General features: G+C 43.4%; 1 protein-coding gene across 2 annotated transcripts in view; it reads left to right on the top strand.

The window, feature by feature from the left end:
* The window catches only part of DIRAS2 (DIRAS family GTPase 2), a 31826-nt gene extending 7080 nt beyond the window's left edge, over positions 1–24746 (top strand). For both annotated transcript variants that reach the window (XM_036913018.2, XM_036913019.2), the window contains exon 2: positions 20935–24746. In XM_036913018.2, coding sequence (XP_036768913.1) covers positions 20967–21566 — 600 coding nt within the window. In that variant the 5' untranslated portion in view covers positions 20935–20966 and the 3' untranslated portion in view covers positions 21567–24746. The remainder of the gene's footprint in view (positions 1–20934) is intronic.
* Positions 24747–25204: the final 458 nt, after the last annotated feature.

The following is a 25204-nucleotide window of genomic DNA, read 5'->3' as shown; positions in this document are numbered from 1 at the left end:
TCCCATCCACTCAGAGTGAGGCTGCATGCAGCAAGCTGGTCTCTGCCTCTGGGCCTCTCTATCCCCTCAGCTGTCTCAGTCTCTGTCCTCAGTGCTGCCACCTCTCCAGCCTCTGCTCTCCTGCAGCCTTGGAGCCCAGCAGCCATGCAGCAGCCCTGCCACCGTGTCAACCAGAGCACTGGGCGGAGCTCTTTATATAGAGTCAGTAGCAACGTACTGCCCACACATATGTAATGAGTTAGCAGCCAGGGCCAGATGAAATCCTGGGCACAGGAACCTTCACTTTATCCATACTCCACCCCTCCAGGATTCTCACCTCTCAATCTATGTGCCCTTGATTCTCTGCAATGGTCCCTGTGCAAGGAAGCTGGAACATTATATAGAATTATAACATTCCATAACAACAATACAATATACAAATAACAAAATTTACAACAAATTATAATAACCTTCAAGCCTGAGGAGATCCACTGCCACCAAGTGATCATCCTGGCTCTATTCAAAGCAATTCTACTCAAACGAGTTAACCAAAAGAACCATGTGTGGGCCTTACAATGCCCACCTTCTCCAGCCTCTCCAGAAGAAAGTCTTGCAGACACACAGGCTGATCTTGTTGCTTTGTATCTATCTTCTGTTTTATTCTCAGTGGCTGGAACCACTGCTCCAGTCTCAGTTGTTGCTACAGCTCCAGTAAGATCCTATTTGACTTCCCATCTAATTTCCTTCTGTCTGCTCCTGCCCATATTAAATCAACCCACATCTGGGTCCTCATAACCTTCATGGGCTCTTTAAATTCTACCTTCAAGAAGCAGACCGTATTTCCTTGTGTGCTTTCCTTGCTTGATCCTGAGTATAGGAGCAGAGCATAGAGTGCTCCGTGGCCTAGGGAGGTGCTCCACCTCTCCTGGAAAAACCTGTGGTTGCTAAGTCTTTATTTTCCTTCGGGCATTCCACCAGCTTTCAACCAGGTGGGGTTTCAACCCAGAAAGGGCCGATGCCTCTGGCACCCCCACCTGTTGGTCAAACCTCTGCTCCTCCATTTCTGGGGCTGACGGCTCCACTACGTCCTTCACCTGCCCCACAGCACCTGGCAGTCTGCACTCTCATGCTGCTACTTCTTGTGCTGCTCTTTCTCGAGCTGCTGCTGCCTCTCGTGCTGCTTCCTCTTGGGCTACCATGACATCCTTTACCATTTCCACAGCTCCTTGCAGTGATGCCATTTCAATCACCAACAAATTGTTTACATCCTCAACAGCACTTTGCAGCTCACATTCTCGTGCTGCCTCTTCTCATGCTTCCTGCAGGAGAGCATCTTTCTCCCTTACAGCCTTTCTCAATATTGTGAGAAGAAAACTCCCCACCATTTCTGTGGCCTCACAGGCACTCTGTTTCTCTATGGAATTCCCTATTTTACTGAGAGTCAACTTTACTGCCTCAGGCATTGCCTCCACCCCTTCCCAGTCTTGGGGTGGGGCCCAGTCCTCTAGGAGGCAAATGATGTTGGACCACATGTCCACTGAAGGACACTTGAATGTCTCCCCATCCATAGGCACAGCCTGCTGAAACACTCCCATGAGAGCAGCATGTTCTTTTCTTGGTCAACAATGAATCCTGCTATCACCAAGTGTCTTGCCAATGGGTTTCAGCCAGGACAGGTTCACTATGGATTCAGTGAGACTAAAGAAATGACAGTGGAATGTTCTTGGGGTGAAGGGATTATACCCAACTTTATTCCCATGGTTGCAGGTCAGTCACTAGAATCCTGTCCACTCAGAGTGAGTCTGCACGCAGCAAGCCAGTCTCTGCCTCTGGGCCTCTCTGCCCCCCCGCAGCCGTCTCAGTCTCTGTCCTTGGTGCTGCTGCCACTCCAGCCTCTCCTCTCCTGCTGCCCAGCAGTCATGCCACTGTATCACCCAAAGCACTGGGTGGAACTCTTTATAGAGTCAGTAGCAGTATATTGCCTACATGTGTGTAGTGAGCTAGCCAACCAGGGTCAGGTGGGAATCCTGGCCATAGGAACCTTCACTTTATCCACAGAGGTAAAGGTCATGAAGGAAGAAAAAAATTCGTTGATGATTGAGATGGCATCATTGCGTGGTGCTATGGAGATGGTGAAGGGTTAATGGTAACACAAGGAGAGACAGCACAAGAATGCAGGCTGTGAGGTGCTGTGGAGGAAGTAAAAGATTTGTTGAAGAATGAGATTGTGTCACTGTGAGGCACTGTGGAAGAGGTAAAAGGCCATGAAGGTGAAGGATGTACCCCTGTGAGAAGCACGAGAAGAGGCAGCATGAGAATGCCAGCTGTGAGGTATTGAGGGAAAGGTAAGAGAGCTCTGAAGACTGAGCTAGCATCACTGTGAGGCACTGTGGAAAAGGTAAAGGGTATAGCAGAGGAGGGGCTCTGCAGAATGAGAGAGCTACCGTCAGTACTGGAAATGGTGGAGGAGCTGGAAGAGAAAAAGGAGGTAGAAGTGGTGCCAGAGGTATGAACCCTTCCTCTACTGAAATCCCACCCAGTTGTAGTCAAGAAAAGATGCAACAACTGTGGGTTCCTCCAGGAGAGGTGCAGCCACCTCCCCAGGTCATAGAGAACTCTAGCTCCACTCCTATACACATGCAGAGCTGGTGGATTTGGGCTTCTGGTTTGGGGAGAAGCCCTCAGTACATATCAGCCTGGCTCCTGTGCCTTTGGGATTTAGGGGTGGATGGGATCGTTCTGTCTGGATCAGAGATGGGAAAGCTGGCTTCCCTGAAAACTCATCCTGCCTTGGAGCAGTGACTGCAGAATGCACACCAGACCCTAGGGAATCATTCACTTCTCAAGTGGGTAATGGCTGCACTTCACACTGTATGGCCCAATCAGGGTGACTTGCCATCTTCTGCAGCCAAATGGCAGATGTGTACTGAGCTCCAGTAGGTGTTAACAGGAGTTAGGCATGAAAAATGCCATTTATAATCTGGCAAATTATGGCCCAGATGAGGAGCCGGTTATGGCAGGGATGAGGGATATGGTGCCGCAAATGGCTCCCTTGTCTCTCTTTGGGCCCTTAGTGGCCATTCTTGATCCTAACTTAGGGCAGCCCATAAATGTAATTACCCATACTGTGGCAGATTTGGGGGAGGTGAAGTGATGTGGGCACAGAAAGGAGTATGGTCTGCTACTGAGAGGAATGGTCTAAAGGGCCATGAAGGTCATGAGGATCCAGATGTGGGTTGATTTAATAGGGGAAGTAGCAGACAGAGAGAAATTGGATGGGAAGTCAAATAGAATCTTACAGGAGCTGTGGCAACAATTGAAGCCAGAGCAGTGATTTCAGCCACTGAGGACCAAGAAGTAGAGCCCAGAGATAGAGCCAAAAGCCTGGCCTGTGCACCTGAGAGACTTTCTGCAGGACAGTGAGCCAACCTCACCTGAACCTGCACAGGAAGACAATTAGTGAAATGGTTTGAGAGGAGGGTCAAACACCCTCCTTGGGGGACCAGGTGGGGACTGGAGGCCACATGTTGAAATATCAATCTATTGGGCTTCCAGTAAATGTACAGTGTGCCCTGGCTCTGTAGACAGAGGATGAAAGTTCCTTTATGGCAACCCTGAGCAGTTTCCTGGAACACCTGCTGTTTATGGAGGTAAGGCTATCAGAGTGAAACATGCCCAAATCCAATTGGGAATAGGTTTTCTACCCCTAAAGGAGTATACTCTGTATATTTCTTTAATCCCTGAATATATTTTGGGGATAGATATCCTGCAGGGCCTATGGTTGCAGACCACTGCAGGTGAGTTCAGACTGAGGATATGTGTGGTGAAGGCAGTTCTGAGGGGATGTGCTAAGCACCTGGCTGTAGCTTGCCTGTGCCTCAGTGGGTGACTAATACCAAACAAAACAAATTGTCTGGAGGGCATAAAGAAGTTGAAGAAACCCCCCAGGAACTGGAGAAGGTGGGTATTATAAAGCCCACCCATAGCCTTTTTAATTCCCTGGTGTGGCCAGTAAAAGAGCCAGATGATTCTTGGCACATGACTGTGGATTACAGAGAACTGAATAAAGTCATACACCCTGTGGATGCTGCCATCCCCTCTATTGCAGACCTGATGGATTCCCTCAGTCATGAACTAGCAACATATCATTATGTTGTAGATCTTGCTAATGCCTTCTCTTCCATTGACATAGAATTGGAAAGTCAGGAACAATTTGCCTTCACGTGGGAAGGACAGGAATAGACATTCACTTTCCTTCCACAGGGATACCTCCACAGTCTGCCAGCTGTCATGGACTTGTAGCCCAGGACTTGGCAGCATGGGAGAAACCACAAATGGTACATCTGTATCATTATATTGATAATATCATGCTCATGTCTCATACTCTTGCAGATTTAGAAGGGGCAGTTCCTAGACTGCTGCAACATATACAGGAGAAAGGATGGACTGTGAACAGCACCAAGATTCAGGGACCTGGTTTTTTAGTCAAGTTCTTGGGTGTTGCCTGGTTGGGTAAGACTAAACTTATTCCAGAAGAAGTCATATACAGAGTCTAGGCCTCCCCTGTCCCTACAACTGTGGCAGTATTGTAAGAGTTTTTGAGTCTTTTGGGCTACTGGAGAGTGTTTATCCCTCACTTGGCACAAATTCGGAAGCCCTTATACCATTTAGTATGAAAGGGTATTAGGTGGGACCGGGATGAGGCATTTGCATCTGCCTTTACTGCAGTGAAACAGGCAGTCAAGGTCATGCAGGCCCTGAGTGTGATATAGCCATCAAGTCCCTGTGAGCTGGATGTTAATGTGACTGAAGACAGTTATGGCTGGGGCCTCTGGCAGCAGCTTGAATGAACTTGCCAACCTGTCTTCTGGTCATAACTCTGGAAAAGGGCAGAGGTATGATACACCTTAATTGAGAAACAGTTGGCTGCCCTGTACCAGGGCATGCATTGCTGGCTACAGAAGGCATCACCAGAACAGCCCCAATAAAGGTAATAACCACCTTTCCCATTGTGGGGTGGTACAAGACTGGACCCAAAATCTGTGGAGTGGCATGGCACAGATGCCTATGCTGGCCATGTGGGGTGCATACCTACAGCAATGTAGTGCCCTCTCTACTAGCCCCTTGAGTGAAGAATTCCAATGCTTATTGGGGCCAGTGACACATACCAGTGAAAGGCAGGACAGAGATGGTTTGCGAACACCCGAGAGGCAGACATGATTCCAGCACTCGAACCTCCACTGTGAGAATAAAGCTTGATATAAATCCTTTTACCACTAACATTCTATTGTTGTTATTTGGTCTCACCATATCCAGAGAGAACTTGCCAGGCAGCAATTCCCCTCAGGTGAGACACGCATCCATTATTAGATACCTAGCATCATTTTTGCATTTTTAAAATTAAACAGACTGGTCTGAAATTAAGGCAATATTACAGGTTAGTGTAAAAAACTTTCTTCTTTAACACTTTAGAATCCAGAGCTCCTTTTCAATTGTCGCTGATTTGGATAGGCTTGGATGCCTTACTGGGTTTGCTATACCTGAGTTGAAATGCAGGTTCTACCACTTACTAGCTGTGCATCAGTGAGCTGTTACTTTAACCACCTGGAGTCTCAGTCTGCTTATATGTATATTGGAGCTACTGATCCCTAAATCTGAGGTGTTTGAAGGTCCAGCTTGTCTAGGACCTCTCCACACTTGCTCCAGGGTCAGGGTCCCTGGGCTGTTTCCATGGTTGCTGTCTGAGGAGCATCTTAATGGTTCTGCTCACTGTCTCAGATTTGTTCTCCTTTACACCTGGCATGACACCTATTGTCTTACAGTTGCACTTTGCTTCTGGATAGAATTCTGGTCTTCAGCATTAGCCTTTTCTAATCTACCTAGTACACTCTCCAATTAATCTTAAAATAATTGATTTTCTTCTTTACATCTTTCTCCAAGATGGACCTGCAAGGACTCCTTATTTTGTATCTGGTTAAATCCATGTTTCTTCTCTTGCCAACATGCTTTTCCTCTGTTCCTTGACTGAGTTCATTTCCCCACAACAGTCCTCACTCTGTAACTGAATCTGCACTGTTTTGAGTATGTAAGAATATCCCTTACTTGGTATTTTTGCATTTTGGTCTATAGCTGTTCATGTCTGTCATGATTCTGGGGGGTCCTGGTCATGAATGGAAACCTGCTGAGGGCAGGTGGTACTCACACTGTCTGATGTTAACTATCATTGGATTCTGGACATAGCAGCAGCTATTGCCTTTTACAGCATGTTTTGCTGACCTGCCTAATAACTAGAGCAGACACAAATAAGTGTTCATTGATGAATGGCTCACAGCTCCCTACTGTATGCCCTTGCCTTTTCTCTATCAGCTCCAACCTCCAGGATCTTCACTCACTGGGAGCAATGACCCCATGTTCAATCTTCCTCCTTACTGTTCAAATGTCACCCAGCATGATTTCAGTCTTTTCCTCCACTCCTCTTGGAGTTCCACACCCACAGTCCCAGGGGAACCTTGTCAGCACTGAAAACTCTTCCACTTCCAAAGGGATACAGAGCATCCTGTCTGAGTGGCAGCCTCTCTTTGCAGCATGCTTGCTAAGCTGCTCCCTGGACCTCTCCCAGAACTCACATGTTATCTTACTAGAGTATGCACTTGTTAGCTTCCCACTGACACTTAATACATATTCATATCTCCATATTTTAAAATTAATTTTAAAAAACCCTTTAAAAAATAAAAGCTTGGAACCACAGAGCCACCAACTTAAAACCAGAGTCTCAGGAAATATTTCTGAGTTGCCCATATCCATTTCTGCATCCGTGTTCAGTCCTCAACTTACCACCCTGTGATTCTATCAAAACATGTCTTGTTTGGTTCACCAGCGGCTTTCATCACTTCCCAGGCAATAGTTTTCTCCAGTTCTCATTGTACCCTACTTCTTCCTGCCAGTCCATGCTGCTGAGCCTCCTCTTTCTCAGGTCCTTCCTTTCCTTGGCTTCCACAGCATGACCCGTCAATGCAGTTGCTTCTACTGTCTAGCTCCTCCTTTTACTTCTTTGCAGAGTCACTGCCTTTCCAAACACCAAATTCTGGAGTCTCCTGAGGCTGTCTAAGTCCTAAGTCCTCTATTTTCTCTTTTTCCTCACAAGCCATCTTGTCCACATGCTGGAGCTGGACTTCAGTCCCTACCTAAATGCAGATAACTCCCGCTGTGCTCCGATCCCAGATGCTACTGCAGGCCCTGGACACATTATCCACCTGCCCACTCCATGTGAGCCTCCACTGCGCTAAAGACACTTGGACCTTTGTTTGATGAAAATCAAGCTCACACACGGTCTTGCCCTAAAACCTGACCTTTGCCTAACATTCCCTCAGTAAATGGTCTCATCCATCTCTCCAGGTGGGAACCTTAGGAGCTTACCTTGGCAGTTATTTTCCTTCACAACACACCTTAAATATCCCCCCACCCAACAGCCATCATCACATGCTATTGACACTTTAATTTTGGCCATGCCCCTCTGTCCAGCCTCAATGCACATCACTTCCCCCATGCCCACTGCAGTGGTCATACCACCCTGCTTCCAATACTTGGAGGGCTCCAGATAAGAAGCCTCAGGCTTTCCCTCCATGGGTCCTGCACATGGTCTTGGTCTAGCTTTTTTGATATATAACCAAGCAGAGGACTGTGGATCAGACATCAGCAACAGAACTGCCCTGTCATTGAAATAGTGGCACAGTCCGCACTAGTTCTTTGTTGCTTCAGCCTGGAAGCCACATCTGAGATCCCACTCAATTCACCAAAGTGTATTTAATGACCACTGGTTCATGGCCATGTAGACATGATATCTAAGACCTCTGCTTACATGGCTCTCACCTGAGGCACACTGCTTAGACTGACCTTCCCAGTCTTTTCATTAGAAGTAAAATACAGATTTAATTAACACACCAAGTAGATTCCTACTGCACACTTCCTAAAGGCCAGGCAGTGTTCAAGCACTGGGGAGACAACAGTGAGTATAACAGATCCTTCTGGACCTTATAATATAGTGGAAGGAAACACAATGTTTAAAAAGTAAATTGCATAGTATGTCAGAAAGAGATGCTTGCTATGAAGGAAAATAAGGCAGGAAGAGGTTACAGACTGTCAGGGTTGAGTTTGGGATTATGAATTAAGATAGAATGAGAGTCTCATTGAGAAGGTGACATTTGAACATAGGCCTGCAGAAGATTGAGGTAGCAGAGTGGTCCAGATAGAGGGACTAGCCAGTGCAAAGGTCCTGAGGCAGGAGCATGCCAGTTATGTCCAAGTAGTAAACTAGAGTTGTAAGTAATTTATCCACCACTATTACCATATTGCAGAATCTAACTGTGACTATGTTTTTACCATTACCAGTGAGATTTATATTATCTTCTTATATGTTTATGATGTTAACTGATGTTCCTTTACTCCACTCAAAGAACTCCCTTTAGCATTTCTTGTAAGGCAGGTATGATGGTAACAAACTTCATTTGCTTTTGTTTGTTCAGCAAAGTCTTTATTCCTCCTTTATTTCTGAAGGACAGTTTTGCTGGATGTAAAATTCTTGATTGACGGTTATTTTCTCTCAGTATTTTGAATGTGTCATTACATTCTCTCCTGGCCTGAGAAATCTGTTGAGAAATCCACTGGTCCTCTTATGGGGATTCCCTTATAATGTAAGATCTCTTTTTTCTCTTGCTGCTCTTTAAATTTTCTTTGTCTTGGACTTTTGAGAACTTAATTTTAATGTGTCTGTAACCCTATTTGGATTCAACCTATTTGGGATCTTCTGGGCCTCGTGGGTCTGGATTTCCATTTCTCTCCCCAGGTTTGGGAAGTTTCCAGCCGTTACTACTTTAAATGTACATTCTGTCCTTTTCTCTTTCTCCTCTCCCTCTGGAATTCACATAATGTGTTTCTTTTAATTGTGTTTCATTGTGTCCCATAACTTCCATAAGCTTTCTTCTTTTTCACTTTTTGCTCCACTACTGGGTAATTTACAATGTCCTAGTCTCCACGTCACTGTTCTTTCTTCTGCATGTTCAAGCCTACTTTTGAAACTCTTGAATTCTTCAGTTACTGTAATTTTCAATTCTAAGATTTCTGCTTTTTTTGTTTTATTTGTATGGTTGTTATTTCACTGTTGAACTACTCATTTTGTTTATGTATTGTTTCTCTAAATTCCTTTAGTTGTTTTTCTTTGTTTTCTTGTAGTTCACTAAATTTCCTTACTAGGGCTATACTGAATTATTTGTCTGACAGTTCATATATCTCCATTTCTTTAGGCTCAGTCATTGGAACACTACTGAGTTCTTTTGCTGGTGTTGTATTTACCTTATTTTTCATGATCCTTGAATCCTTAGAGTGGTATATGTGCATTTAGGTAATCAGGTTCCTCTTCCAGCTTTTAGAGGTTTGCTTTGGGAGAGACCATAATCTGCCAGATAGTTCAGTTTGGGTTTCTGGGTGTGTCTGCTGGTAATGCCCTTGGGCAGGTGGGGCCTGCTATTATTGTCTATTTTTTGGGTGAGGCAACTGTTCAAGCCCTAAGGGTAGGGTAGGGATGAGGGTTTTTCCACTGGCTGAGAACAGTTGAGTAGGCCTGCTGGCTGGGTTCCCTACCGAAGTAGGGCTGTGAAATGGGTTTGCAGTTGCCTGGATTCTCTGGTCAGGCTCACTAGGTGGTTGGGACTGGGTATTATGCTCAGTAGTAGCTGGGGCTGTGATCTAGCTTCCCTGCCCTAGCAGGACAGCAGGCTCGGTCCTAGGGCCTGTACACCTCATTGTTTGGGGATCTGAATCAAGCCAGAGTGTGCACTGAATTCCTTGGTCAGGTGAGGCCACTGGTTTTGCTCTGCAGATGGGAGAAGCTACAGGGCTGTGCTCTTTGTTCAAGTGCTACTGTGCATAGGGCTGTGAAATGGGCTTCCCAGATTTCTGTATGCTCTGGTTGGTTTCCCTGGTTAGGCAGACTAAAGGCTGTGTTAGTGATGAGTGGGGCTATGAATTAGATTTCTTGCCTGGGTGCAGCAGGAGGAACAGCTCTAAAGCTGGTGAAACTCTGTTGTCTTAACTCAGGCTGACCCACACTGCAAGTTCCCTAGCCAAACAGGGCCGCTGGCTTTGTTTTGCAAAATATTGGCTTACTTGCCTGCCTCTGCCTCAGTGCCACTGGGCTGCAGGGCTTCCAGGGTTGTCTCCAGCTGCTATGGTCAGATGGGAAGACCCCCTCATATCAGGAGGGGTTGTGATTCAGCTGCTTGCCTGAGTGTGGACAAACCGGGCTCTAGGGCCAGTAAAACTCCTTGTTTGAGGATCTGAATCAGGCAGATCTACCCTACCAAGTTCCCTGGTCAGAGTGTGCCACCAACCTGATTCTGCAGCCCCTGGTTGAAATTACTACTTGGGCATTTATCACTCAGTGTGCTAAGGTTCAAGTGCTGGTTATTCCAAGCCCCCCCCATTCTCTGTCAGTCAGATTCTCCATGGTTGAGCCCTGCAGATTCCCCTGCAATCCCCATGGTGTGAGATCAGAGTAGAGGTTCCTGCAGAGTGACCCACAGTGCTGTGGTCTAGTCATCCGCCCAGGTTCTCTTTTCCCACTGAAGAATCAGAGGCAGGCTGGGGTGACGTCTCTGAGTGGTGCCCTGGCCTGGGGGTGGGGCAGTGCACTCAGTGTGAAGCTGTTCCCCTTAGTCCTTTAATGCAGCCTGCCTTGGTCTCTGTAATGCATGGGGTGCTTCCACCTCATCCCCCCAGTTCTAGGATTTTTTTCAGTGGTGTCCTGTTCTTGAATAATAGTTGTTACTTGTTCTTCTTGTGAAAAGGAGTGTAGTCAGTCGTGACCTATGTTGCCATCTTGGTAATATCACTTACCTGGAAGTTTTTTTATATTGCTTTCTTCAAAATGCTCTCTTCATAGGATAATTGTTTTTCCAAGGTAAGTACTGTGTCCCTCCCTCATGTTTAAAGTGTCACCTTTATAGTATAGGGACGAAGGAAGTATGCTTGTTTTTAGAAAATACCTGCTACATGGCATACTACTAAAGGCCACCTGACATACAGAAAGTGGTAATGAATTTAGAGCATTGCTTTTTGTATAAAAGAAAACACACATGCCTTTTGCCTTTTAGTTCTGCAACATTTACATTTTCTTTGCCACAAAATAGTGAACCATCATGTGGTAGGAAACATTTTAATGGTGGCTTCTCATCTCCATATGAAGCATTGTAAAGAATCTATATCTTAAAGGCTTATTTTATATATTAAAATTTTTAAAAATTCAAATGCATGACATCCAGCAACTTCTGCCTACTTTTGGCTTCAACTTCTTTGCTGCAATAACTTACTGATGAATGGTATAACAAGCTCATTCACCTCTGGTTCTGTCTCTGTGATGTTACCACATACCCTTTTGTAATTTTTATTTCAGTTGCCATTGCCAACCTATGAGTGGTTACTTTTATGTAGATTTTTCCAAACCATATTTTGTTTTTTGTTTTTAAAGAGTTCTGTTATCTTCTCTGATACAATTTTCCTTGGTTGGCTGAGTTGACTACATTGTTGAATACAAATGTATTTCAACAGGAGGTAATGAATCAATATGTGCTAAGTGTTTCCGGTGCATCCTGCACTGTGTTGGCTGAATTGATATGCTGGGAGTGAATCCCGCAGGGCCCTGCCTTCATGGCAGATATTTGAGGTGGGTGGGGAGAGAAAACACACATATTCTAATGTTAGTTTCTTCCCACGTTCAGCATTACTTTCTATTTATTTTCCTATAGGATTCTGAGAGAGAAATGCCTTGTTGTTTACCATCAGGCACTTTGGTGTTTTCATACATTTTACCACAGCAGGAAAAGCAGGGTTATTTCCAATGGCTCATGGCTTTTTACCTTTCATTACTAATAAGAGGATTCTAAACATTTTTTTAAAAATCAAGCTTACTTAAATTTTAAATATTGGGTTAATTATAACCTGTTATTAAATTTTTCTTAAAAAATGTAAGAATTTTTTTTCAGAGCGGTGCAGACGAGTAAATGTACAATGTGAGCCACAAATGTAATCCTGCATTTTCTAGTAACTGCATGTAAAAGAAGATGCAGGTGAAGTTAACTTAAATAATAGATTTTATTTACCCAATGTATAGGGAATATCATTTCAACTTCTAATCAGTATCAAAATTAGGAATGAAATATTTAAGATTCTTTTTATACTAAGTCTTTAAAATCCAGTGCAGGACATCTCATTTCGTCTACGGGCTTAGTTTTAAATGCTGTGGCTAATCATGATGCTTCACGTTCCCATTAATACAATACAAAATAGGACCGGGGCATAGGTGCAAATTTTATTGGGTCTCAGGAAATTAGATTATTTTGCCTTGTCAGATCAGATTAGACTTTTATTGCTTCTACTGTATAATGTGGAGGCAAAGGAGAGGGTCTCTCTGCTCAGCCTATGCTGCTAATTGTGTTCACATTATGAATGTGGTCATTAGTTCACGGTTCTGTTGTTGCTAAAAATATTTCCACTTACAATCATAGATTTTTGTGGTGGTAATATATACAAATAGAAAAGGTACTATTTTCACCATTTCAAGTGTACTTCGCAGTGGCATTAGGCACAGTCACACTGTCGTACCGCCATCCATTTGCAGAAGTCCTCCCCTTCCTAAACTGAAACTCTGTCCCCATTAAATGCTAATTGCATTCTCCCCTACCCCAGCCCTGGTGTTCACCATTCTGCTTTCTGTCCCTCTGAACTTGACTACTCTAAGGACCTTGTATATGTGGAATCATATGGTATTTGCCCTTTAGTGGCTGGTTTATTTCACTTACTATAATGTTCTCTGGGTTCATCCACGTTGTAGCATGTGTCAGAATTCCCTCCCCTTTAAGGCTGACTAATGTTCCATTGTGTGTATATACTGTATTTTGTTTATACACTCATCCATTGATGAATACTGAGTTGCTTCCACCTTTGGCTTTTGTGCATAGTACCTCTATGAACTTGGGTATGCAAGTACCTCTTCAATTATTTCAATTAAATATCCACAGATAAATCATATATCTGTTTTAATTATTTTGGTCATTTCCCCACAAAGTGAATTGCTGGGTAATTGGTGGGTAAATCATATGGTACTTCTGTTTAATTTTTTCACAGTGGCTGTACCACATTGGATTCCTGTCAGCCATGTACAAGGGTTCTCATTTCTCCATATCTTCAAAACTTGTTATTTTCTATTTGCTTTCTGTTTGTTTTTGTTTTTGATAATAGCTATCCTAGTGTGTGAAGTAGTACCTCATTGTGGTTTTGATCTGCATTTCCCTGATGGCCCAGCAGGCTGCCTGTTGCATCTCCACTGTCAGATTCAACCACGCTGTTACATGTATCATTCTTTGTGTTGCTTTTTATCAGTGTATGAATATATGTATTCAGTGGATTGCTTTTTTTTTTTTTGAAGAACATAATGTTTACTAGGCTCTCCCCTACCCCATGTCCCCCCCACAAACCCCATTACAGTTACTGTCCATCAGCATAGTAAGATGTTGTAGAATCACTACTTGTCTTCTCTGTGTTGCACAGCCCTCCCCATGCCTCCCCCCACATTATACATGCTAATCATAATACCCACTTTCTTCTTCCCCACCCTTATCCCTCCCTACCCTCCCATTCACCCCAGTCTCTTTCCCTTTAGTAACTGTTAGTCCATTCTTGGGTTCTGTGATTCTGCTGCTGTTTTGTTCCTCCAGTTTTTCCTTTGTTCTTATACTCCACAGATGAGTGAAATCATTTGGTATTTGTCTTTCTCTGCTTGGCTTATTTCACTGAGCATAATACCCTCTAGCTCCATCCATGTTGTTGCAAATTGTAGGATTTGTTTTCTTCTTATGGCTGAATAATATTCCATTGTGTATATGTACCACATCTTCTTTGTCCATTCATCTACTGATGGACACTTAGGTTGCTTCCATTTCTTGGCTATTGTAAATAGTGCTGCGATAAACAGGGGTGCATCTGTCTTTTTCAAACTGGAGTGCTGCATTCTTAGGGTAAATTCCTAGGAGTGGAATTCCTGGGTCAAATAGTAAGTCTATTTTGAGCATTTTGAGGAACCTCCATACAGCTTTCCACAATGGTTGAACTAATTTACATTCCCACCAGCAGTGTAGGAGGGTTCCCCTTTCTCCACAACCTCACCAACATTTGTTGTTGTTTGTCTTTTGGATGGTAGCCATCCTTACTGGTGTGAGGTGATATCTCATTGTGGTTTTAATTTGCATTTCTCTGATAACTAGCGATGTGGAGCATCTTTTCATGTGTCTGTTGGCCATCAGAATTTCTTCTTTGGAGAACTGCCTGATCAGCTCCTCTGCCCATTTTTTAATTGGATTATTTGCTTTTTGTTTCTTGAGGTGCATGAGCTCTTTATATATTTTGGATGTCAAGCCTTTATCAGATCTGTCATTTATGAATATATTCTCCCATACTTTAGGGTACCTTTTTGTTCTATTGATGGTGTCCTTTGCTGTACAGAAGCTTTTCAGCTTGATATAGTCCCACTTGTTCATTTTTGCTGTTGTTTTCCTTGCCCGGGGAGATATGTTCATGAAGAAGTCGCTAATGTTTATGTCCAAGAGATTTTTGCCTATGTTTTTTTCTAAGAGTTTTATAGTTTCATGACTTACATTCAGGTCTTTGATCCATTTTGAATTTACTTTTGTGTATGGGGTTAGACAGTGATCCAATTTCATTCTCTTACATGTAGCTGTCCAGTTTTGCCAGCACCATCTGTTGAAGAGACTGTCATTTCCCCATTGTATGTCCATGGCTCCTTTATTGAATATTAATTGACCATATATGTTTGGGTTAATGTCTGGAGTCTCTAATCTGTTCCACTGGTCTGTGGCTCTGTTCTTGTGCCAGTACCAAATTGTCTTGATTACGATGACTTTGTAGTAGAGCTTGAAGTTGGGGAGTGAGATCCCCCCCACTTTATCTTTTCTCAGGATTGCTTAGGCTATTCTGGGTCTTTGGTGTTTCCATATGAATTTTTGAACTATTTGTCCCAGTTCATTGAAGAATGTTGTTGGTAATTTGATAGGGATTGCATCAAATCTGTATATTGCTTTGGGCAGGATGGCCATTTTGACTATATTAATTCTTCCTAGCCAAGAGCATGGGATGAGTTTCCATTTGTTAGTGTCCTCTTTAATTTCTCTTAAGAGTGTCTTATAGTTTTCAGGGTATAGGTCATTCACTTCTTTGGTTAGGTTTATTCCTAGGTATTTTATTCTTTTTGATGCAATTGTGAATGGAATTGTTTTCCTGATTTCTCTTTCTATTGGTTCATTGTTAGTGTATAGGAAAGCCACAGATTTCTGTGTGTTAATTTTGATCCTACAACTTTGCTGTATTCCAGTATCAGTTCCAGTGGATTGCTTTTTATGTTACAAATATTCTTATAATTTCTACTGAACATTAATCTGGCATTATTAATCTGGCTAATGGGATTTTTATTGTTGTTGAATTTTAGGAGTTTGTTATATATTCTAGAATTAATCGCTTATCAGAAATGTGTATTGAAAATTTTTTCTCCTTTTTCTGTGGGTTGTCTCTTCACTTTCATAAGAGTGTCCTTCCATATACAAACATTTTTAATTTTGATGAAATCAAATGTCTCTATTTTTAATCTTGTTGCTCATGCTTTTGGTATCACATCTAAGAAATGATTGCCAAATCAAGAAATTATGCCTATATTTTCTTTTAAGAGCTTTATAGTTTCTGCTCTTACATTTAGGTTTTTGATACAATTTGAGTTAATTTTTGTATACAGTGTGAGGGAGGGGTCCAACTCCATTCTTTTGCATGTAGATATCGAGTTGTCCCAGCATCATTTGTTAAAAGACTTCTTTCTCCTCTGGGTTTTCTTGGCACCCTAGTTAAAAAATCAATTGACTATAAATTTGGGGGCTTATTTCTGGGCTCTGAATTTTCTGTTCATCTCTATTCTGTGCCAGTACCATACTCCTTTGATTATTGTAGCTTTGTAGTGAGTTTGAAACCAGGAAGTGTGTGTCCTCCAAATTTGCTCTTTATTTTTATTATTACTCAACATGTTTGACTATTCTGAGTCTCTTGAATTTTCATATAAATTTCAGGATCAGCTTGTCAATTTCTGTAAAGTAGTCAGTTGGGGTTTTCTTTAGGGATTACATTGAATCTGTAGGTGACTCAGAATATTGTCATTTTAACAAAATTAACTCCTCTGATATATCAACATGGGTATCTATCCACTTATCTAGTTCTTCAGTTTCTTTCAACAATATTTTGTAGTTTTCAGGGTGTAAATTTTATTTTTTGTTAAAATTATTCCTAAGCATCTTATTTTTTTGCTGATATTATAAGTATAATTGGTTTCTTAATTTCATTTTCAGATTGTTCATTGCAAGTGTGTAGAATTACAGTTGATTTTTATATGAATATTGGATTCTGAAACTTGTTGAACTAATTTATTAGTTCTTATTGTTTTATAGTAGATTCCTTAGGGTTTTCTATATACATAGGCCATCTGCAATAGAGATAGTTTCATTTCTTCCTTTCCAATCTAGACTCCTTTTATTTCATTTTCTTGCTAATTATCCTAGTCCAGTAAAATGTTTAAAAGCTGCAAGTGTGGGAACTTGTCTTTTTCTTGATTTTAGGGAGAAAACACTCAGTTTCTCACCAAGTGTTGTGTTAGCTGAGGATTTTTCATTATATGTCCTTTATATTCCTGGTTTGTTCCCTTTTATTAAATAAAAAGAATTTTTATTTTTTATTAATTATTAATATATTTTTATTCTAATAAAAGGAAGTTCCCTTTTATTCCTGGTTTATTAAGTTTCTTGTCTTTTTTAAAAAATCATGATTGAGTACTGAATTTTTTAAAATTTTTCAGTGTTTTGTATCTACTGAAATTATCATGGTTCTTTTTGTCTTTTATTAATACAGTATGTTGTATTAATTTTTAGATGTCAAACCAACTTTGAATTCTTGGTTTAAATCCCACTTGGTTATTATGCATAATCCTTTTTACATATATTTGCTAATATTTTGTTGAGGATTTTTGTATCTATACTCACAGGTGATATTGGTCTGTAGTTTCCTAGTTATTACTTTGGTGTTACTATGAAGGTATTACTAGACTGAAAAAGAGGGAGAAGTACTCTTTCCTATCCAATTATTTCGAAGAGTTTATGAAGCTTTGGTATTAATTCTTCTTCAGATGTTTGCTGGAATTCACCAGTGAAGCCGTCTAGACATGAGTTTTCTTTGTGTATAGTTTTTTTTTTAAATTTCTATCTTGTTATAGGTCTACTTAGATTTTTTTACTTCTTCCTGAGTCAACTTTGGGAGTGTGTGTTGGTTTCATCTAAGTCTTTCTTGTTGGCATACAGTTGATCATAGAAGTCCCTTATAATCCTTTTTATTGTAAATTCAGTAGTAATATCTCTTTTTTCATTCCTGATTGTAATAATTTGATCTCACTTTTTCTTTGGCCAGTCTAGCAAAAGGCTTGTTAATTTTGTTGATATTTTCAAACAACCAGCTTTTGGTGTTACTGATTTTTCAGTATGTTTTCCTATTCTTTATTTTATTTATTTCCACTGTAACACAATCTTTTCTTCATTTTTCTTCCTTTGGGTTTAATTTTCTCTTTTAAGGTAGAAGATTAGGTTATTGATTTTAGTTTTTTTTCTCATTTAATATAGGTATTTATAGCTATAATTTCCTTTTACGCACTGCTTTAGCTGCATCCCCTCAGTGTCTTTTGACATTTTTTAAGTCCCTTAGCATTTTGTCATCTTCTCTCCAGCTTTCTCCCTCACTGCATCTTTGTGACCCCCTTTGTCCTGAGTCCTTCTTGAAATAACCAGAGAACTTCTCACTGGCACCTGTGCTAAGTGATTGATCTTGTCTCACTAAGTGTCCACAGCAGCTCTGTGAAGAAGGTGGTGTTATTATCTCTGTACCTCAGGCAGCTCAAGTGTGGAAAGTTTAAGTAACTTTCCAGATACTCCTCCTAGGATACACTGATTCGCCTTCTCTCATGTTACATGCCTTCTCTCTGGTCATTTTCACTTATTATACTGCTATTTATGTATGGATGATACCCAGGTATTTGTCACTAGACTAGACCTCTTTGCTGAGCTTTCATATGTAACCCATTCATCTCATGTATCTCTACTTGTTTGTCCTGCAAATGTGAAAAGGTCTTCCTCACTGTCTATCACCTACTTCTCTCCTCTGCTTTTTATCTTGATTAACACCTGCTCTCCCAGCCCTGCCCCAGATGCCAGTTCACACCAGCTTTCTATTAGGGCATGACACTGGGTCTACTCCTGCCCCGTGAACCTCCAAGAGGCCCTTTCTCCTGACACACCTTCCATCATGCCACCATCCCACCCAGCCCCCTGTGAAATCTTTCCTGAGGCCCCAGCAGAACTAGATGCCCTGCCAAGTTCTCCTCCCACCTTTGTTTATGACTTTACAACAGCATCTACTAGGCAGGGTGTGCCTTTCTGTGCCTGCCTGTGTTCTGCTGCTGTGAGTGTCCACAGGATAAGCACTGAGTATGCATATTATATAAAGGGATTTTCATAAAATTAAGGAACGACTCTGAGGCAGAAGAATATACTTCGTGGTTTAGGAACTGCCAGAGAGTTGAAGATGCAGTTATTGCCCCAGACCTGTCTCATATATTCACATTGAACTTTGTACCTTTTCACCTGCCTGCCTCCTGGGCACCATTCAGGTACCTGCTCCCATGGCATCTCCTCAGGGAAGTTGGGCCTGATGCCCCAGGCTTGATTCGGCTCCTTCAGATCTCTCTTTTGGAGCACTGGTATGACATAATTTATTAAATATTCATAAAGTTACCTTTTCATGTCTGTCTGCTCCACTTGATCCTAAGTTCCCTGAACATGTGTTTTCTGGCCCCTTGACCAGACCTTGGCTTTTAAAGGAAGCTCAAAAGGTATTTCTTGAACAGATGAATAACGGTAGCTCTGACATCTTCCCTTTTTATGTTTAGTGTTTGCTTTATATAGTTTGGTTGCCATCTTAATAATGGAGACACCTTAGCCCTCTGATAACATATGCACCCAACACAGAATGAGTATGAGATGAAGACTGAGAGCTCCTGGGTAGGCTTTGGGGTACAGAGCTTGTTAAGACATGTTCCCTTTCTAGCTGGATGCTTACACTCTAGAATGGGGCCTAGTAATCATAATACGAGGAAAGGCTGAGTGAGGATATTTCCAAGCATAAAGAAAAGCTCATTCTGAGGTTGCAGAGAGTTTCAAAGCAGACTCTAAGGACCATTGCATTTTTTCGTATGTAGAACAGTTTATTGCAACGTTGCACTCTTGAACTGATTGTAATGATCCCATGAACATTTACTAGACCGATCAAACTCTGTGCAGCCTTCTCCATAATCTTGTGCTGTTAATGGACTTCCTAACATCTTTCTACATCCTCTGTTAGCATTTGATTTTTCTTCAGTGTTGTGGTAGGTTAGGGATTCCAAAATGCCCACAAGGACAGCTGAGTATTTAATTGAGTGGATTTGGAGGCAAATTCCATGGTGAGCTCAGAGAGATATCAGAAGTTGGGATGCCACCATCCTGGGCATTGATCTGATGTTCTTTTTCCTGCACACACTATTTCCTTCCATGGCTAATTATGTTTAATAATTTTTACTGGCCTCTGAAAATGACTTAGTTGAGCAGTGCCTTTTATTATGGTCTCTCAGTGACTCTACAAGTAGAAAAGTGAAAGCACAATGGTTTCCCCAGAGAATGTAAGTTCTGTGCTTCCACATTACCATTTTATTTATCTACTTTGGTTAAAAAAATTGGATGTTGTATAGTTCTCTACTTTCGTGTGTGTGAGACATCCCTCCTTACCACAGCAGTGAGAGCATGAAGGTCATCTCTATGTGTGAGGAAAGCACATTTTCCCCTTGGGCTGGGGCTGGCGTTTTGTGATGAAGGGAAACCCTGTTCCACTCCATTTTATGACCCTTTGTAGGAGTTCATACCATCTGGATAATATCTGACTCCTTATGATACTTAAAAATAAAGCACCTATAATTATTTTACTTTCCAAGCTGCTTAATTAAGTGTCAGCTCTTGCTGCTTAATGATCTGGTCCACACTGTGACCTGAGTGGTGCCCAGGCCACTGAGCAGCTCTGTGCCCAGGTGGCCTGTGGGACGGGCATGGCATCAGTGATACTCTGTCTCCAGCCTCACCTCCCACAGGCTGTGTGGAGTTGGGGCATTACATTCCCCAGTTCCTCCTGTTCCCAGTTTCTTTTTTTGGGCAACAGGAATAATGCTGCCAATTCTAAAAAGTGGTGAGGATTTCATGAGTTAACATAAACACTGCGTGATGCTAGCAGCATGTTCCTCCCCCATTCTCACCTCCCTGTACTCATGGAAAAAATCACGTATTCTTTTGAGCAGTCTATTGGGTGTTCACAGTACTTCAGATGAAACAGGCTACACTGTGAGATGTGTGTGTGCATGCGTGCATGTGCTGGGGGTATTAATTTCCGTCTTCCCACTGTGTCTCCCTGATTCTGCCTTGATATCTTTTCCCTGGGCATAGGGATCACTCTGTGTGTGAGCGGTGCTCAGAATCATGGTCCAATAAGAGAAACAGACTGGTCCCACTGGGCCCCTGAGTAGATCAACTGCCCTGTTGAAAACAGATTGACTATAATTATTGGATTGAGAACTATAGAATTCTAAAATGAAATTTGTATTACTCTAATGTTGGGAGAGTGAAAGCACACGTTATCACTTCCAATTTGTAAGCTATTGAAAGAGGGTAAAGCAATCCTTTTTAATATTTTTTTTAACTAATGCTCTCAAACATCTGGTTCCCTTGCTAGGTACTTCGGTTATAGTTGGGCCCCCAAGCAACATGCCGGAACAGAGCAACGATTACCGGGTGGCCGTGTTTGGGGCAGGTGGTGTTGGCAAGAGCTCTCTGGTCTTGAGGTTTGTGAAGGGCACGTTCCGGGAGAGCTACATCCCCACTGTGGAGGACACCTACCGGCAGGTGATCAGCTGTGACAAGAGCATCTGCACGCTGCAGATCACGGACACCACGGGAAGCCACCAGTTCCCGGCCATGCAGCGGCTGTCCATCTCCAAAGGGCATGCCTTCATCTTGGTCTACTCCATCACCAGCCGGCAGTCCCTGGAGGAGCTCAAACCCATCTATGAGCAGATCTGCGAGATCAAAGGGGACGTGGAGAGCATCCCCATGATGCTGGTGGGGAACAAGTGTGACGAGAGCCCGAGCCGAGAGGTGGAGAGTGGGGAGGCAGAGGCCTTGGCCCGCAGGTGGAGGTGTGCCTTCATGGAGACCTCGGCCAAGCTCAACCATAATGTGAAGGAGCTCTTCCAGGAGCTGCTCAATTTGGAGAAGCGCAGGACCGTGAGCCTGCAGATCGATGGGAAGAAGAGCAAGCAGCAGAAAAGGAAAGAGAAGCTCAAGGGCAAATGCACCATCATGTGAGCACCCTTCCTGGGCATTCACCATCCCCTCACCCCCATCCCTGCCATGTGAAACCCACGGCCCTCCGGGTAGCATGTACGATGCCCATGTGTTAGATATTACATTTTGACCGAGACACGCCCTGTTGCCCATAAGAGGGAATTCATGCAACCAACAGTAAGCATACCCCTCCAGAAGCAGGGAGGTTATGATGAAAACCATGCAGCTCAGCATCACAGGGATTGAGGGGCCAGCCATTCTGAAGGCGGGGTTTGCCACGAGGAGGTGGTAAGGCTCGTATCCCCAGATGCGGCGTGTGCTGGGAGGAGCAGCTGCATCTGCATGTGTGTGCGAGCATGTCACCCTGGAGCCACAGGCAGCAGCCCAGGCCAGGCGACCCTCTGCTCAGAAGCCTGTGACACCCTGGGGGGAGGGGGAGGAGGCAGTTAGAAGACAGGCCAAAGCTGTTCCATCTCATGGTTCTTTAACTGAATTACCAATAATATGACAGCCTCCCCAGAGGATGCTCCTGTCAATTCCCAGCTGACCTGAGAGCCTTGCTACCCTGAGGGGGTATCCTCACCTCACTAGACCTAGTTAGCGGGTATCATTTTAACCTTTTATAGTGTTTATTTTCACACACAGTGACGAATTCACTAAGGGTGAGCTGCTGAGTCAAAAATTCTTCAGTGTTTAAGTGACGATGTACTGATGTTACTCAACCATTGCAATAATGCATCCATGTGTCATATTTTGAGAGTTTTAGAAATGTGCCGTTTCCTTCCTCTGACCCACGAGGGGTATAACTTCTTCCAGTCCTCAGATTTTAAATAAAAGCAATTGAAATAGCTATTTTTAGATAATTATTTTCCTCCAAGATGGTTTTCTTTTCAATAACTCAATCTGCATCCAGCTGGGTAACAGCTAACAAAGGCCATCTGAAGACCAGAAGCACGTCCACTTTTCTAAATGACAGGAACATACGGGCGCCATTCTTGCACCTTAGTGAAATACTTTGAAACAGAAGTTGTTCACTGTGTTTTTGATGATCTATCTGTAGCAGAAGTGTACTCCTGGAAAATGCATTCAAGTAATAGAGTATCTTGCATGTTCCATTGTAAATGTCTCCTAAGAGCTGTTCAGTGCAGTGTTCATTCTAGAATCAAGTATCTTTTCCTCCTAATGTTCTGTGTGCATCCTTAATCCTTCAAACCACATCATGGCCGCTGTGGGTTCCTGACCGTGTCTGGGGTGGGCGAGCTGCTCTGTTGTGGGCAGGGCGGGGTGCGCCCCCTTCAGCACCTTCAGCACCCTCCCTTCATCCAGGCTCATTTGCTCTGCCGTCCAAAAGCACCCACTGACAGCCTGAGTTCCGTTAGGTCCAGTTGGCAGAAGCTACCCTCAGCAGGGCTTCCTGTCACCCGCCTGGCAGGCAGGGTGGTTGCAGTGCACCCCGGCTCGCTCAGGGGAGCTTCCTGCGCTGGCCAGAGCAGCTGTCAAGTCGGAGATGTGTGCATACCCTGCCTTGAGTTTCCTCCCTTCTGCACCTTCCGTGTCTTTACCTAACGTGTGCTAAACCAGCCCTTTCTGGCCCATTGTCCTTGGCGTAGTCTCCCCTCTGCTCTCCTGCTGACCCGGCCCTGTGATGTGCTCGGTGTGTGGGAGGCCCACAGAGAACCGTTGGCTCCACCGGGTTCCTGTTGCCCTGGCCCTAGAAGCGAGCTCAGGCGGGGCCGGCAGGGCAGCAGGCGGGGCGGCAGCCTGGGCGCCAATGGGGGCACGGCGCCCCTTGGCAGGCTCCTCGCGGTGCCCGTGCCGCAGCCTCTGGCTGGTCCTTCTGTTTGTTTCCGGGGGCTGCTCCGCGGCCTCCATAGTGACATCTAGTGGGCGGGTTTCCGGGAACATCTGCTTTTCAGCTTGTACCTACCTTTTTTTCTATTCCTATTCTCAGAGATGTTATCAGTTTGTAACGTGGATATGGGTTAAGTGAAAGGAGGCACAGGACTTTGTACTAAGGTGGATTTTTAGAGAGCTTGGGTGGGTCCTTTGTGAAGTCAGATGTGACCTCACACCAGCTGTCCATCCTCGAGGCCAGTGCGAGACCTCCTTGCCAGCGTCCCCAGGCTGGAATTCCTCGTAGCCCTCTCAAGCTGGTGTCTGTGTTTTTATGTGTCTAGAGCTTCGTTGATGTGAGAAGCCTGTAGTAAGTACAAATCTGATCTCGGAACATATTTTGTCCCTTTGTAGCTTGCCTCTGAGTTTATAAGGAAGGCCCTGCACCTCCATCTCGGCTCTTTGTTCTGATATTTTCTATGCACCGCACTGAGGGTGTTGATGATCATCTCAAAATACTCTTAGGGGCTCCCCAGCTGTCTCAGGGCTTGAGGAGTTAGTGCCACTGAATCAGATGTCTTTGGCACATTTGTAGCCCCATCGCAAATACGTAGCTACAGTTCTTGAGGACACATCTTACACTGCGTACAGGCACAGAAGTTTTCAGCCTAGCCACAGTTAAGTCACACAACTCAGAATATTGCTTCGAAGATGGCACTCTGGTAATAGCATGGAGCTCCATGGGTTCCCTCCTGTCCCTGCCGGGCCCTCCTCCCTCTGGTGACAAGCCATGGGCATGCCCTGGGCATGCATGCAATACAGCAAGACCAACACAAGAGCAATACTGAATTGTTCATTAGATCTAAAATTATATATATGTGACATATATATAACTTATCTTCCTGCATTTTTGAAGTATAAAATAGTACATTGTACATATCTGTAAGCTAGTATATTTGTCCCACTGTTTGTAATATTTAAGAAATGCTCATTCTTTGTAGAACAAAAGATGTATTAAATATAAAAAAATTGCTCTGTGATTTTTTCCCCCCCAAGATTTGTAATGTGTTGCTCTTACATAAGCCCTCTGGAAGAATCTATAATTAATGGGACACTTGTCAGCCCGTGACACTCCATCTGGGCATCAGTACCCCACACAGTATGTGGACTGAGCATTTGCAGAGCATGATTTTTATACAAGTTGGGTATCAGTATGTATATTTATATTTAAGGTGTATTTATTGTTATGATTCCATTCTCTATTATATTTTATTTACTCTACAGTTATACAAATCACATTGCATACAAGTTTCTAGTTGCCACTGCTGTTCTGAAAATAATGAAACATGGTAAAATAAAGCATCAGTTCTGACACCCTGTCTGGAAGGTGGTGTTTCTTATCTTCAGGTACAGCCAGCCTGTGATGCTGTCGACCTGGTTGTGCAGTTGAGTTTATGCGCTATGACCAGAGAGGAGGCTTTAGTCTCTGTGCATGTCTGGACTTGGTAACAGTGACAGCGGCCCTGTGGTGGTCCCAGAAAGTTTTCCCAGCTGGTCCCTGTCATTCTAGGCAGGATGAGGTGAGCGGGAAAGAGTCCGGTAGGGCCCTCTGTAGCTCAAAACAGGAATGAAGTGAAGAAAAGCTTTTAATCCTATTTTCGCCTCTCCCCTGGGCCCCTCACTGGCCAGGCTCTTCTGTGGGGTGGCTATAGGAAGTCCCAGCACTGTTTTTGGGTGCAGTTTCTGCCTGACACCCTGGGTCCTTACTCCTCCTCCTCAAGGCTAATGGTAATATAAAGCTTACTTTTGGTAACACAGGAGAAACA

This window comes from Manis pentadactyla, chromosome 3 (assembly GCF_030020395.1).
Source record: "Manis pentadactyla isolate mManPen7 chromosome 3, mManPen7.hap1, whole genome shotgun sequence".
NCBI lineage: Eukaryota > Metazoa > Chordata > Mammalia > Pholidota > Manidae > Manis > Manis pentadactyla.
The sequence above is the reverse complement of the archived record's forward strand: the minus strand, read 5'-3'. Positions and strand labels throughout refer to the sequence as shown.